This window comes from Nymphalis io, chromosome 17 (genome assembly GCF_905147045.1).
Source record: "Nymphalis io chromosome 17, ilAglIoxx1.1, whole genome shotgun sequence".
Taxonomy (NCBI): domain Eukaryota; kingdom Metazoa; phylum Arthropoda; class Insecta; order Lepidoptera; family Nymphalidae; genus Nymphalis; species Nymphalis io.
The window spans coordinates 7,183,315-7,200,661 of record NC_065904.1 but is presented as its reverse complement, the minus strand read 5'-3'; the positions used below and the strand labels follow the sequence as shown (position 1 = coordinate 7,200,661).

The window sequence follows — 17,347 nt, the reverse complement described above, 5'->3', positions numbered from 1 at the left end:
TCAATGTGTTAACGTTTTCATGTAATACCTTCGTGCTTATTTAACAATACAGTATTACGTAAAAAAAAATTAAACATTTAAATTTGAACACGAATAGCATATTAATGCTCAATATAAAATTGGCATCTAAAAACACTAAGATACACGTATTATTATATATTAAACTTAAATGAATAATCTAGACTAAATCAGCAAGTATTGATTAATTTGAACTGAAATATTAATTTTTATAATCATAAATTCTAAACGGAAATTATTATTCATTTATTATCCTTTTCACTGATCTATAAAATTTTATGCGACAACCCTGTCAAAACAAGTTATAATAACCATTTTATCTAGATGAAACGTACTTTACTTTTTTTAAATAAAACAAGCTCAATATACATATTTTGAGATCGTCTCGTAATTTATTGATAATAAAATGAATTTAACGCCCCGCACGAGACGATCGTATGGGCTGTTAAGATTTTAAGAGATATAAAATATAATTACGTTTGTGTTCATCATATTGTACCTCACTATAAACTTTACTAGTTTTAGAAATAATTTTATATGTAATAGATTCATGTTTGGTGTTTGATGAATAATATAAAGAATTTTTTATTTACTTGACCATTATTTACATAATAATTTGGACGAAATTTTATTTTATATATATGGTTTTTATTTTTGTTTTGGTTAATATTATGTATTAAATTTATTTAATTTTGCAGGAGGTCCAAAACTCCGCGAATTATAAGAGTTATAAATAAAATGAAATAACAAAACTACAATAAATATAATTAATTTCAAATTTAATATAGTTATCAAGCCGGCATTATTCGAGTTGATTGTCATCTGAAAATTGTCTTCCACCAATCCTTGTAAAACAGCTTTGTCTCAAAAAAGTAACACACCTTCGGATAATTTTCTTTGTATTTTTTATTTGAAGTAGCCCACGTTAAGTTTTATAAGGAATCGAAGTATTCACTACGATTATAGTACCCTTTATTTTATAATCAATAAATCTATTTTCTTCACTGTTTCCAAAAACTGAAGATAACATATTTCCTAATTTAGACGCTTTCAATTTCCTCGGCATACCGTATGGTGGTCAACAGCGGCGTCTTTAAGCAAATGCTCCACGCATTTTTGTTTTTGACTAAGGCTCAAAGGGATGATCCTCAATCATATCTCGCAGTCACAGTTTGCTACAAAAGTTCTATGGAAAAATGTGAGACTTTAAATCGGTAAAGTTAGTTTTGATGCGAATTGTCGGGCACTTATCTTGCACTGTCTTTCGTACCACCAAGATTATCTAGTGATTAAAGTAGTAACTTTCCTTGCCTGTTTTGTAATGATTACTCCTAAACGAAGACGTTTAAATGTATACACGCTTATATTAAGTTTTCAATTATGATGTTACAAAGTAAGCATCCGTAGTCCAATTCTTTACCTTCCAACCATTTCCATTCTGCCAACTCGTATAATGACGTTTAGTGTCGCCTTTAAAGTATGGGGTTTTCCGAATGCTATTTCAGAACTAGACTTTCTTAGTTTTGTCATCTTGCCCAAATTTATTCAGCAATTAAACCTCGCATTGTGGTATATATGTAACAAACATACAAACTTTTGCATTTATAATTATTACAGAAATATAATAATATTGATAGACACGACGCGTCAACTTTTTATCCGTACAAGGAAGCATTAATGTAAATACATTTTATACTTAAAATAAACAACGATCGCTTTAGAAAAGCCGGAAGTATCAATATCTAAGAAAAAATTAATTACGCGCGAATGTTTTGCGGTACACATACCAGTTTCGGCAATGCAAAACTCTCACTTATGAATGTCGCATTCACATCTCATGTATGCGACGCTTCGTTACCGATAAAATTGGCATACAGCAAAAAATATTATTTTCACTGTTCGCTGAGGTTTCTAATCATATCTGGGTCAACGGAAATTTACAACGCGTACGATTCGCTGAAAGCCTTTTACATCATCTCGGTGATGGACAATCGCCGGTACCAGGATCTGATCAGTACGAGATACGTGATAATTGGCGGGACTTTTTTGCATTACATTATGTGGCTGCCAACAAAAATTGTTCGACTACTGATCATATATTAATTTGCAATGCGTCATATAATATTTGAAATTGTAATTAGGATTAGCTACGTCGATAAAACGACATATAAGACGACAGCGAAAATGTATGGAATGACAGCCGCATTGGAGATCAGAAGGTAGATTTAATACATGCAAAATAAAAAAAATGGGAATAAGTGAAAGTATTCATTAAATGTCATAGTGAAAATACTGCAGTTAAAAATTATCAATAATAAAATCGGCGTGGGCGCTCACAGTGCAGTGATAATTGAAAGTGCCATCACTTGCAGGCACTTCAGCGATCCAGTAAGTCTGTTCCAGATAAAATGTGTGTCAAGTCGTTTTCACGGTCTTGACGTTTGACTACACAAAATCGACCATGACATGGGTGCGTGCGGTTTGGCGCGTGGGTGGCTTTACATATCATCTATACCATTTCTCCGAATATATGTCGCACTATACCAGGTAAAAAGAACCTTTCAAATTCTTTAAGAATGAACGTATATGTTATTTTATAGAATCTACAAACATAAATTTTAAAGTTTCAGTTCTGTTATTAAACTGTCAAGGGACCTGACCTAATTTTCAAAAGTTTATAACACGCCAAGTGTTCAATGCTGCCGGGAGTTAGCTACGGCACGCACGCGACATTACAAAGTCGTCAATACAAGGGAAATTGCTCTCCGGTCATTCTGTAAACAAGTCAACATGCTCGTTTCAGTTTCGTCACATCTGGACACTTTCTAAAGAAACTGCAACTAATAACTGTGGCAAGAAGCAGCCTGCCTTCCAGTTGAAACATGCGATAATAAGGTATAATTGCACACCACCTCTGTGACTATATTTAGAAGCAAACGCTCAGGATCCAGCCGCGTATGCGACTTGTTCAATTACGTAAAGCGGTTGAGCCCATTTCTAATCTAAAAATAATCGTAGGCTGTACAGACATCGGCGCCACTAGGATCGTACGTGAAAGTAAAGACAATTATATTAAATCTCACCAGTAAAATAATTAAATAAAATTCCTTTCATGAATATGTAGGACTTTGTCGCGGGTAGCATATTAAAACACTAATTATATATTTTAATGAATTATAAAACCAAATATTTCAATTGGATATAAAATTTTACATCTTTCATTAGTCTTTAATTGCATGATTATAAGCTTTAAGTTGAATTTACACATCATAAAGTTTTATCGATTATGGCAACATTTATATCTTTGAAAATAGCAAAGGGCAAAGAGGTGTTATATAATATGTCTAGTATATATACTAGACATATATATATATATATATATATATATATATATATATATATATATATATATATATATACATACTATACATACTATACATACTATATATATATATATATAAGGCGTTACAAACAACAGAATGAGTAATTATTTTCTTTATATAATAATTATAAATAATATACAGATTTTTAGTGACGCCTGTAGCCTGAACTAATGTTTTGTGCTATTGTTTCTTTTGTCACGTTTCATCTACTTTACGATCACGTTTCCCCAATAACTCCGAGAAATGGTTCGTATTTTATGTTATTACCTCTTTGTTACTTAATCTTATGAATGAGTAATGACATAATTATTCATACACATTTATTTGCAGCTGTCATTTCAGTCACACAATTGATAACTATAAAATAATACAATATCTAAGATATAAATAAAAAAAATATCTATATTACTAATAAATAATGATCATAAGTTAAATTTTATAAATGTAGGCGATATTACAGAAACTGATAACATAATTCTACTGCAAATACATCCGTGACGCGGACCGGGTAATACATCAGTGGCGCCAGTAGTGTTTAATCGTTCGTCTGCGCGTGTGATGCGAATTTTCCCCAGCACTTAGACCATTAGCGAAGGGAAGCTATCATTTGCGTGGCGACGGGGCGGATCCATGGGCCAACCGGATTATTACTTATAAGACTTCAAGCATTAATTGGGGTCTTAAGTGAATTAAATTCGATAACTATATATTTATCTACTACAACATAAGTGTTATAATTCAGCTTCAGCCAATAATATTAGATAAGGATGTAGGATAATATTTCCTATATTTTCTTGAGCGTACTCATTAAAAAGAGATAGATTTTTTTGGTCCGACAATTTTTAATTTACTTGTGTGCGTTTATTAAATTGTTATAGCTTTTTAAGTACTCTTTCAACATAAATTATCTGTAGATATATATTCAGTGAAGTAATTCTATATATGCAGTTTGTCTACTCATGAATGTGAATAGGGGCAACGTTCGTACGCGATACATCGTCTGCAGTGACCTTAATTGCATGCGATCTCGGCCACTGCTCTCTCTTAAATCAAACTTGAGGGCCCTAGAACCCCACTTATCACTAGACGTGTAGATCATCCGCCCTAGCACGTGAACGTGTGGCTTATGCAATAAGCCAATGACCGCGTAGACTCGTCTGCGTTACATGTCCTCAGTTTTGATAGGATCAGAAAATCGACTTCACTTAATACTCCTAGAGATCGGACGTTTTGTGAAAGGCCCATTATATTATAAATTCATATTTGTGACGATTATATAACGTGTCGAGATTAAAAAAACTCGATGTCAAATGCTTTACTACAGCAGACAGTAATATAAATGATGTAATTAACTAAGTTGCTGTTTATTTGTTTAAGTAAAGTATGTACCTGGCAGCTGAACTAGTGTATTTTTTATATGTGTTATTGGAAGCAAACTTCGTAGTTGACTGTTGTTTTCCTTATTAGTTTTGTTTATATAATAACCTAGCGATCGCGGTCGCAAAACCAAATAGATTAAAGAAGAAAATTATTATTATTAAATGTAATTTAGACATAGATGTAGTAAAGGGGTGTTAAAACGACAATTTATGTTAACTAAGTGCAGGTTTACAACGAATCGTTATGGACGGGACCGGGGCGGTGAACTCGTGCATCCTGTCTTCTCAGCCGGTGGCGAGCGATCTTTACTAGGAAATGTGGGTTTTAAGAAGCCGTTAGAGGCACACCCAACACATCACCTGTCGGGTCAATTGAACATCTCGGCTCATCCGTTTCGACGCCTTACGAATATAGGACAATTTCTTCAGAGAAAATCTTAACGTTTATCTTTCGAGTTTTTTTTTGTTTATATTTATTACTTCTGCGTGTGTGTCGATAAATTGAGAAATTAACATAACCTGTGGGTAATCATTTTTAATGCACCCGCATGCAATGCGTACAATATTTCAAGGACATATTTGTAGAAACGATTAAAATTGTATGAGTATTTTAAAATATTAAATTTTGTTAAATTTGAACTAGTGATGTTTCCTAAGATTAGCGGGAAACTGTATTATGAGATAACTATTTTATATGTTAGGCTTAAGTGTTTTAATTAGCAATTTATGTAAAACGACAGTATGTAATAAGCTATAAGATAGCTCAGTTTATTTTACAACATAATACAAGTTTTGCCACTTCGCAACAGTTCAGGTTAAAATTAGAATAGTATTTTTAGCCGTATCGAGTTTTGCAAATCTTTTGATTTTCGAAATAAATACGACTCGAATGTTCTGTGGAACTAATTAATAAATAGTTTTCGTGTAAGCCAATTTCAAATCGTATGAATTAGCGTTGTATTCGCAGTATATGTAAATTGTTTATTGCTAATGGTTGATCAGAATGCGCTGGTAAGTGTCGTATGTCGGTTGACGCGACCGTGCGATTCAGCGAACCGGCTGACTTCCTGTCAATCCAGGATTGCGCTTGCATGCCATGAATAAACACAATCCATGTATCGAGTTTATCTTGAATAGGTGAAGTTTTTTTTAATCAAAAAACAGAAATGAATCATATACAGCGAACATCCGGCAAGTGAGACAAAAGAGAGACACAAAGAAAGTCGTAAGTATATCAAGCCTTATTGGTATACAAATTAATTATTTGTACTGGGTATTGATAAAGTAAATTCGACCTGATGTAATATGAAACGCGGAAAACTCAACCTCTTTATATACTTATTGCGTATAAAATTACATTTGTACAAACTTTAAACTTAAATAAAAATATAAGAATAGGTAAATTACCAATTACATTATACCAAATATGTACTTTCAAAACTGACTACATACAGAAATTTTATTAGGATAAAGCTACGACAAACGCTAGAGAAACTGTAATTTTAATTTTTTAACATTGTTTTTTAAACGATGGTCGTTAATACGAAGTCGCGTCTATTTAATGGGAAAATGCAATAAACGAAAGCTCATGTAAGAGGAAAATGATCTTATGTTTTCTAACGCTAAAGACCCATAAAATGTTTGTTCTGTTGGTGGTTTTATTCAAGTCATCAAGCACACCGTTAAGTAAGCAGCAGGAATAGCTATTAGTTAAGTATCCAGGCGGTACGAACGCCACATACAAAGTATAGGAACTTCGCCATTTAATATTTGTCTTACAATTTGTTTGTTTGATCAGGAACTGTTTCCTTGTAAGCGCGTCGGTTTTACCGAGACGGCAACTGGTGTTAGTTTTCATAGTTTATATTTCAATATATTTCAAGTTCCTTATGTTTTTTCCTAAGATTATACATTTAAATTAAATATTAGACATATCATTGTGAATTATGTTTACAACGATTACGAGAAATGTTTGTAAAATTTCGAAATGCTTTAAATTATTCCAGATTTCAATGTATGCTAAGAAGGGATACATTTTTGTATAAATTAATAGTACCTAGTAGTGAAATAAAAGCGATAATTTAAATTCGAGAACGAGATGATCAACAGTTTCCAATTTGTTTGTCGGAGTGAGTCGACCTTGTTTGCACAGCCACCGTGGAAGTGCGGAACATGACGGTTTTAATTATTTGAAGGCAGCGTCTTTGTCTCGGAGTACATTTTGAAGCCTTGTAGACATAAAATATTGTGGTCAAATGTACAGAACAATGCACATAAATAACTAATAAGGACGTTTTTATATTATTTGATGCCTCTAGCGTAACGTTATACATTTACATACGACTATTGTTCGCGTCATGAATGAAATGAAACTGAATATTACGATAATAGGAACAACTTGTTACTTTTTGTTTTATTTAATTTCATTATTTATGTACTTAGAATGCTTAATACATGAAATAATTGTGTTGTAGAGGACAGCTTATCTCAGTTAGAGAATTAATATAGCCAATCAAAAGTGTGCGTTCGTATTTATATTAATGTAGGTAGGTTCATAATTATAAATTACTATATACCTTAGTACATTAATATTCATTTTAAGAAAAGTATAGTTACGGACTGTAAATGTCCCATTGCTGGGCTAAGCTTCCTCTCCTTCAAAGATTATTTGAAGCATATTACACCACGCTGCTCCAATGCAAGGTTTAAGTATAACTATTTAAAAATAAATGAACAAATACTCAACTACAACAGCATAATACACACATCCATATATGTTATGATGAAATTGTAAGATTGTTTATGTTTTATTTTAAGTAGACATTTTTTTTTTAATTTAAATCATAATTTTTAGGCTGAAGGACGATCGCCATTACATCCTTAATCTGAATAAACATAATCAATATTCACGTTTAAAATAAATTGTATTCAAAAATAATCAAATGTATGTCTAGATGTGCACATAAGGACAATACTTAAATAACATTTCCCTTCAGCTGCAAGTGTTAAAGTTCTTTACAGCACGCTCTCAAATTTCCATCCTTTATATTTCCATTCACGAAAACATGTCTTCATTGGACACACATTTAAAAAACTAAAGCGTATTTTATTTCGATATATTTTTTGAATAACTGTAAACTAATTGAGCAAAGGAGCCAATTTTTTCTTACTTGATAAAATTTATAGCTTTCTCTTTATTAACAGCTTTTGTAATGTTTAAAGAGAACCACTGATGATGCGTCATCATATCTTTATAATTATTTATAAATTTTCACAATTATTATTTTTTTATATTACGCATGAAAAGTGTATCGTTGTAATGGAATACTGTATTATTATCAGCGACGACGGAAACTGCAAAGGACGTTTTTGTTCGGCCATATTTATAAAATACATAACAAATCATAAAATCATCAAAGCTAAATCGTGTTTTCCTTAGTTCTTATATAAAACATTACGACTAACGTCATTCGTGCACGGTGAACACGTAGTGATTTGTATTAGTTAGAATAAATAAATATACAAAGGCACTGTATAGATACATAACGATAATGGAATATTTTTTTATAAAATTACACTATGGAAATAAAATCAAAATAGTGATTCGTTTAACTACTAAAGGAAAAATACATTGAAGTTATTTAATTTTTTTTATATAGAATAGGAAGGCGGGCGAGTATATGGGCCACCTATATTGGGAACTAAGATGTTATGACCCTTGTGCCTGTAATTACACTGGCTCACTCATCCTTCAAACCGGAACACAACAATACCAAGTACTGCTGTTTTGTTGTAGAATATCTGATGAGTGGGTGGTACCTACCCAGACGAGCTTGCACAAAGCTCTACCACCAGTAAATAATTTGAGTAAAATAATATTTTAGTGTGAAAAAATTAGATATTTTATGTATAGTACATATATAAGGCATTTATAAGACTCTTACATTTTTTATAATAACACAAATATTCTTACAAAATTATAGAATAACATCTGTATAATATATAAAAGCCCTTAAGTGATTGACTATCAAGGCACAGCTTGTACGTAATACGTAATTTCATAAAGTAAAGGGTCTTCATTTAAAAAGCTCTCGGTTTTCACCTTCCGCATCCATGTTCAGCTTATCAGTCCAATTGGCTGGTCGGCGCTCTAAGTTTCTTGATCCTTTGTCTTCATGATTCTAGAACTAATCTGTTCTAGCAGCCATCAGATCTTCGACATACATGACCAGCCAATTGCCACTTCAGTCTATTAATTTTGCAAATTATATTGGTAACTCTGGTTCTTTTCCGGGAAGTTCAGATAGCAACTTCGACGACAGTTATAACACAATTTTTTCATGAATCCATAATGACCATAGACTTTTTAAAGATCTCGACCGATTTCGATCTCGAGTCCATTTTATTAATCTTCCTCCTCTTATGACTGGAATATGGAATGTGTACATATATCTTTCATTTCTTGATTTATTTTTTATGTCATTGAAGGAATTGAAATGTAAAATAAAATGTTACCTATATTGTCACTTTGTTTTATACATTACACATAAATATACAAATATACATTTTACATAAATATGCAAATTCAAACTCTATTCAATTTGAATTAATATTTATTATTTTTTACTAAATTATTAATTAATTTATCATACTTCGTCAAATTTTAAATAATCTTTAATTTTTATTTTTATTTCTTGTAATTCTGTTATGTATTTTGATTTAATTATTAGTGAAGACTTAATTGGTATATGATGTTTTCTTAATGTGATAAATATTTTTGTACATGTTTGCTTTGTAACTGTTTGTCTTCCTAAGATTAAATAAATAAATAATTAAAATAAATATAGCCTATATACATATAGCCTTTAAACTCGTGTTGGTCATATATCAAAATGCAACTATTTGTTTAGTAAAAAAATTACGACAAACACGAAGCTGACATAAAACGTTCTTGTAGTGCGAAATAATTTGAAGCTTTTAAATCGATTAAATGCGTGTTAGCGTACACAATGATAATTGTTATTTATACGACTTTCCTTTCTTATTCGTACATATATGATGTTACAAGTTACTGGCGTGTTGTGTGTAATAAGATAAATGCAACAAAAATAAGCATACACATACATCATTATATTTTATCATCACATGTTACCTTACGGGGAATTTCATTTATCATAATCGATGTTTCGGTATTAACGACCCTTGCATTCCGACCGAATGACCTAAAAACCTCCCGACGATTTCAATTTAGAAAACATGCAGTGTTTTTATGAATTGCTTCAATTTAAAATGTAATTAAATATAATTGATAATCGGAATACAGGAAATTGTCTTAAAAGTGAAACGTCATTTTTATGAGATTTTTAAATAAGATAAGTATTTCGTAGACGTTTTATAAAAAATAGATACTCAATCGTATCCTTGATTGTGCTGTTCTAACTAAATCATTCTGGGCGGCTATTCGAAAATTGTGCACTATAATGCACAAGCGTGTGCACAAACATGGATATGACACGATCGTGGGGATTAATCGCAGGACAAGCGACATCAATGTCAACTTATTAACCCTCAGGCTACTATTAATATATTTTTGGCAGAAACACAATTATAGAAACAAATAGCTTTTATTGTTTCGAACCAACTAACCACCTGTTTAACCCTAATTATAAGGGCCTGGGGCTATGTAGTCTTATAAGCAGTCATTAATTCCTGTATCCTTATTAATATTATAAATGCGAAATGGGTTTGTTAGTTACGCTATCACATTTTAACAACTCAACCAATAACTATGAAATTATGCATGTACATTTTTAGGGGTAACTTCCCCCCTTTCAAAAGCGGGGAATGCCGCGGGCGGAAACTAGTTATGTTCAAACCTAAACTTTCATGTTTTAAGCGACTTTTGTGATTAAAAATTTTTAAAAATTCTTTGAAGATATCCTTTTCAAAAGTATTAATTTAACATACGAATAACTTGTTAGATGTTCGCGTTATCCTATATTTAATGAAATTCGTATTATCATAACAAGTTTGCAAATATCTAAAGAATGCTATAAAATTCATGAGCCTCTAAAACACGGCGCCAGGTAAATTATAAGAAAAGGAAGTGCATTTATGAATAATATTATTATATTAATTCGTTGCCGATGCCAAAGTTCCGTAACTTTGGTATGATAAAAATTCGCGAGATATTCTCCGAAACGCCACAAAATTTTCTAAATTAATTTATAAGAATTTTTGTTTAAAATATACGCTTATTATTATTATTTTTAGTTCTATATGTAATAAAAAAATACTTTTTTATTGAGGTAGTCTCGGTCGTTTCATTTTGTTATCACGTCATTTAGTGATCCAATTTTTAACTTAAGTTTATTATAATTGTACGATAAATAGTTACAATTTCATTAGTAATAAATTATCTACATATACAGAAATAATATTTATTAGTGTAGTAAATAAAACGTGTGTTGAAGTATGTGTCGAATTCTTATTAAATTAATTAATTATTATTAGTGAAAGTTTCATGGCGATAATTGACAATAACATGACATATTTTATAGCTAATATCGTTACATATCATTTATAATTATAAAACATTAATAAAAATTATACTTATAACTCGAGATGGCCCAGTGGTAAGAACGCGTGAATCCTAACCGATGAACGTGGGTTCAAGCCCGGGCAAGCACCTCTGAATTTTCATGTGCTTAATTTCTGTTTATAATTCATCTCGTGCTTTTCGGTGAAGGAAAACATCGTGAGGAAACCTGCATGTGTCTAATTTCATCGAAATTCTGCCACATGTGTATTCCACCAACCCGCATTGGAGCAGCGTGGTGGAATAAGCTCCAAACCTTCTCCTCAAAAAGGGAGAGGAGGCCTTAGCTCAGCAGTGGGACATTTACAGGCTGTTACTTACTTTATACTTATAACTGTTTGTATACAGATTTTTTTTTAATTTAAATTGAGTCAAATGGCACAGATTATATACGAATATCTCACGTTTAATTGTTTTTAAACCCCGATGTAAAGATTTGACTAGTTTAACGTGTGTATCTATCTGCCTGTAGCATTGTGGCTCCCAAACGAATGCACCGATTTTGATACGGTGTTTTCTCTTTGAAAACTGATGTGATCGAGATGGTTCTCAGCTAAAATTATGAAGATCTGTTATGGCGTTCGAAGATCTAAACATACAAGTGTTTTACCAACTTTCACAGGTCCGACTGATTTGAAATTTCTATCCCCTGACGCGACTACGCTTGTATTTAAATATTACTAGGTACTTATAATAAAGAGCCAACAAACACATTTGATTTAATACCTGTAGAGAATTTTATTGTGTTGGGGAATATATAATTTTATTTCATTTTTATAAACTATATATATAAATGTAAGCCATAAAAACAAGCCCATATTCAGCTAAGATAAGAGAAATTTTTAGCTTTTAGTTAAGTTTTTTTTCGGTTGAAGTGACCTTAAGAATTGACTAGAATAATATTATAAATGCGAAAGTGTCTATATCTACATGTTTCTTTATTTTTGTTATCACTATGAAAATAAAAAAGCCGTTTGCAATAATAAGCCCGGAAATTGTACAAAAAATATACATACAAATAACGGGATTATGGTAAAATAAAATAAAAAAAACGACGCGGGTATAGTCACGCGGTTGTTAGTATATTACATTTTAAATTAGCTCGAGTGTTTTCAATAACAATCTGTCAGTCTGATCAGACTCAGCATGTTTACTACCTACTTTCGCTTGCATTTTTCTACCAAACAAATGTGACAACGATCGAAAGGATTGCACAATCCGAGTTTTAAATATTCGCAATTATTATTATTATTATTATAGCGTTATATGCAAACGAGTCATGACACGTCAATATAGATAGTATGTGAAAGCTGATTTGAAAAAAAAATACAATTAAAAAGTTGAATTGTTAACGCTGTCTTTACAACGCAATTTCGTGTCAAATTATACTTTTTAATATATATATTTTTCATAATATTATATAGTTAAACAATGTTTTTTTAAAGTAATTATATAATCATTTTTTAAATTTTAGTTATAAAGCTTAATATTTATTTGCTTTCGCTTTTCTATTTGCTTAAGAAGAATATCTAATACAAAAAAACCCTTTAAAATCAATGTCACCTAAGATAAAAGTAAAAATATTTGCTACCTGAATAATTTAATGTGAATCGATTTTATGATACTGTACACATGTCTTTCTGAATTTCGGCGAGGCACAAGTCTGCGCACAAACAGAAATGCATTCTCTATTTCCATGTAATGGTAATATGACACGACCGGACTAACGACTTTACATGATTTTCCGCCTTGCTGTTAAGAACTTATTGACAGAAAAACCCAATAACTTTTATTGGCCTGACCCACAGTACCTCGGACCTTCAACCGTCAACTGTCTGCTAAACGAGCGAATCGAGAAGATTCTATATTGATTTAAAAAAATATTTAGGCTCAAAAGCCCTAAAATTTTATTTAATAGAAGTAGAAGACTTGCGTTTTAATTATATACACTAGAAAATGCATTTATGCATCCCCCCTTACAGTGCTAGGAGGGAATATGGAGCTTTTGGCCAAGTGCCAGATTCATTAAACCAGTGGTAGGTACCCTTTACGTCATAATGGGAAATTTTAAATACTACCACGAAGGTCTTTTGCTTAGGAGTCTGAAAACAAACGCAATTTATAATTATATAATATCGTATATTTATACGATTGTTTATGATTTCTTAAGAATATTTATTTAAATGGTGCTTGAGCGTTCGAAATCTTCCTACCACAGGCTCTAGTTCAGCTTGAATTCACTTCATAGTTTTCATCTACATAAAACTCAATTACGAAATCTACGCTCTTGAGAAAGGTACAAAATGGCTAAAAATACATCTCTTTACAGAGTTTAAGAAAATACTTGAGTGTTAAATAGTTTTATCAAACAGAAATTTCCAAGAATTTTATCTATAGTCTGCACGGCAATGATTAGACAACTTTTAATTATGTTACTACTTAGTTTATAAATTAAATACATTATTTTTTTTTAAATACATAAAATATAATGAGATTATTATCCAATTGAACATCGTACTATATGTATATATTTATTTAATTATCATAGATAGGCAAATAGGCCACCAGATGCCAAATACGACAGGTCAAGAACATTAGTGCTGTAAGAAATATTACCGATTGTAATGTAAGAACACTAGCTCCTAAACGTGACACAAAGAAGGCATGTCCTTGTGCTTATAACTACATTGGTTCAATCCCCTTCCGACTTTAACAACAATACAAAGTAGTGCTGTTTAGCCATTGAATATGTAATTAGTATCCACTAGGTAGCTACTCATGCAAGTCTGTAAAAAACTTTACCATCAAGTATTTAATTATTTAATTAATTAAAAATTACTTTTCAAGTACACACATTAAAAATAGTACCTAAACTTTGCTCTGCTTTTTTTGTATTTTTTGTGAAAAATTGTGTTTATTCAGAAAAGAGAGATACTGATAAACTTAATAAGTAAAACCTTTTTTTCATCATCATCTTCAACTCATTAGAGCCCTATCCAAGTATCACAAAATAAATTTATATTTTTTACATATATGTAAAATAATTGCTCTTTTATATATAAGAGTATAAAAAATTATTAATGTCTATATTGACATACAAAGTATTACTATTAAACTTGATACTTTTGATTTCAATGGTTTGTTATTAATTTGTCAATGACAATAGACTATTAATAATAGGTGCTTTATCATACTCAGCCCTAAATCATTTTTAATATGCCCATTAAGTGCGTTTATTTTTATTTTTTTAATTTAAATTTAATTACAATGATGAGCCAAGATGCCCTCAAAAAACATGTGAATCTTAACAAAAAATAGTAGGTTAAACCTGAGCAATTACCACTTAGGTTTTGTCTGCTTAATTTGTGTTTATAATTCATCTTATGCTCGTTAAAGAAAAATATTAGAAACATTACAAGGGTGAATTTTATTTTATTACATGTGCATTCACCAACAACACACATTTTTTTATATATTTGCAGGGAAGGCATATGACTCTACTCCACCTGATGGTAAGTGGTAGTAATCCAAATGTGACGATGGTCTGTACAGTCAGGAAGAATGTTCTGCCTAACCGATGCATGAAGATGCCTCTTCACGCATCGGTTGAAGGAACCAGGGTGGTCAGAGGAGGGGAACATGTGAGCTGGTAAAGAATTCCATTTTTTGAAAGTGCGCCAAAGAAAGGAGTTGACAAATTTCTATTTGCGCGATGGAATTGTTGTCACAGTGCAGTAGAATATGTTTTAAGCATCCTTAAAAGGAGGCTTTTAAATAGCATTTGACGAGACTTTTCATCAGGGTTTTAAAATCATGCAAAAGTTCAAATATTTTCAAAATAACAAGTGAATATATGAGCTGATAAGTCACAAATTTATAATTTTATAGAAATAAACATCAATGTTACATTCTTATTTTGAAAAAATTTGAACTTTTGCATGATTTTGTAATACAAATACTATATTGTGTGATACATAGTGATGTAGTATTTTATATTATCGGTGAAAAATTAAATAAAGATTAAAAAATTATATATTTATTAATAAAAATCATAACATAATACCTAATTCCATTTGTTCATAGGATCAGTAAATGTAAAAGTCGAAAATGAATAAAAGTAATATATTACGACATAAGCATATTTTTCGTGACATTCATAAGAATAAGGACATAACATCTTCAATTATGACAAAAAATAAATGTTACATATCACCTTCATCGGCTCATGTCTTCAATTGTTTAGTGATGCTTTTGTAAGCATATCACTGTCAATAACAAGTGAAGAGACAATGTGTACATCAATGAAGGATTTCATTTATGTGTTACTGTTTGCATACTCTGAATACCTATAATTATATATTTATATAAAATTCATGATTTTCATCTTAATTTAGAATAAGGAAATTATTCATAATTACTAAAATAAAAATGTTAACAAATGAAGGAAATAATATACTTCAATATTTTAGAGATTTAAAATAGAGATACAAATCTAAATTAATAAATCTGTTTGTAACCTAGTGTACAGACTACCTGCATTAAGATTTACATTAATAAATTTATTTAGAAAGGTATCATTGAATATGAACAGCATATGCAGTAGATAAAAATATAACGGTGTAATTGTATGTTTATACTTATGATAAAAAATTGATAATTTGATATCATTTTATTGAGTTGTTGAAAATGAATGTGATACATTAAGTGTCAGTATAAATAGCTTTTATAGTATTAAGATCACCTTTCTATTTAAGTTCACACTCTATCAGTCTTGAGTGCATTGTAATGTATGCCCATACCCATTGCTTTCACTTCATACTTAATGATTCATATTTCCGTTTATAATTATACAAATGTTTTTATCATTTTTATTTTGATAAGTTTTTTAAATTGCCTCATATTGTTTGTGATACATATCTGCTCATTATTATTATTATATTACTTGTCATAATATAATAACTTCATAATAAGGATACCTAGTTAAATAATTAAATGTTTTTATTGATATTGCATTGTTGATATTGTATTGTATTGAGTGTAATATTTATATTTATTATAAACCTACTATGTTTAGAAACAGTAATTAAATCTTGCAGTATTTATAACGCAAAGGAAAAGAAATCGTACAGGAACCGCTCACTATTGTAACGATTGCATAAAACATATTCGACTACTTACGGCTCGGCCTCTATAGATTGCAGGCGGGCGACATAGTTCGATGGAATGTAGCCTTCGTGTTTTGTTTTCTTGCTTCTAGCTAACCACCAGTCTCCCTGTGTGTCATTAAGGATTTCCAAATGCTCCCCTTTTCTAAAGCTAAGGTCCTCATCGGTCCTTGCATCATAATCATACAGGGCAACAAATATTCGGGTGGGAGGGACCTCGTTTGTATCTGGGCCTTGATTCACCGTAGATCTTATTGGATCTGGGGGCGGTGTCGGCACTGGTGTTTGAAATTGTCTAGGATCTTCCTCGTGAGGGTTGACCCGTTCATTTTTGTTTTTGGAATCCTTTTCTCCCGTGCTACTAAAACAGTTCCCCATTTTCTCTTTACAAGGTGAGACTGGTATCACTTGTTTTACGTCAAATCACACACTTATATAAATCCAAACAACTATTTAAGTCTTGATTGTCCATTAACATTTTATTACGCCACTTATAAGTCAGAAAATATAAACGAGAAACATAATTTTAAGGTAAACAAAGAATATAAAACCTCGATACGACATGACTACTACGGGCTGCCATTTTGGGATATCATAGACACTAACCACTTTAATAACATATTGTCTATGGCTATAATTATAAAAGTTTATAACTTGAATTCATGATAATAAGTATTATAATATATATAAATAGAAAAGAAGTAAAATGCTAAATAATATTACATTCAATATGTATGAAATATATATTTTAAAATATAGTGATTGCTGCATTCGCCATCTCTTTATTACTACTTGAACTACTTG

General features: G+C 30.9%; 1 protein-coding gene across 1 annotated transcript in view; it reads right to left on the bottom strand.

Moving 5' to 3' along the window:
* The window catches only part of LOC126774822 (tyrosine-protein kinase Src42A), a 66,021-nt gene extending 48,907 nt beyond the window's left edge, over window positions 1-17,114 (bottom strand). The window contains exon 1 of the mRNA XM_050496446.1: window positions 16,557-17,114. Within this exon, the coding sequence (XP_050352403.1) occupies window positions 16,557-16,921 (365 nt within the window). The 5' untranslated portion in view covers window positions 16,922-17,114. The remainder of the gene's footprint in view (window positions 1-16,556) is intronic.
* Window positions 17,115-17,347: the final 233 nt, after the last annotated feature.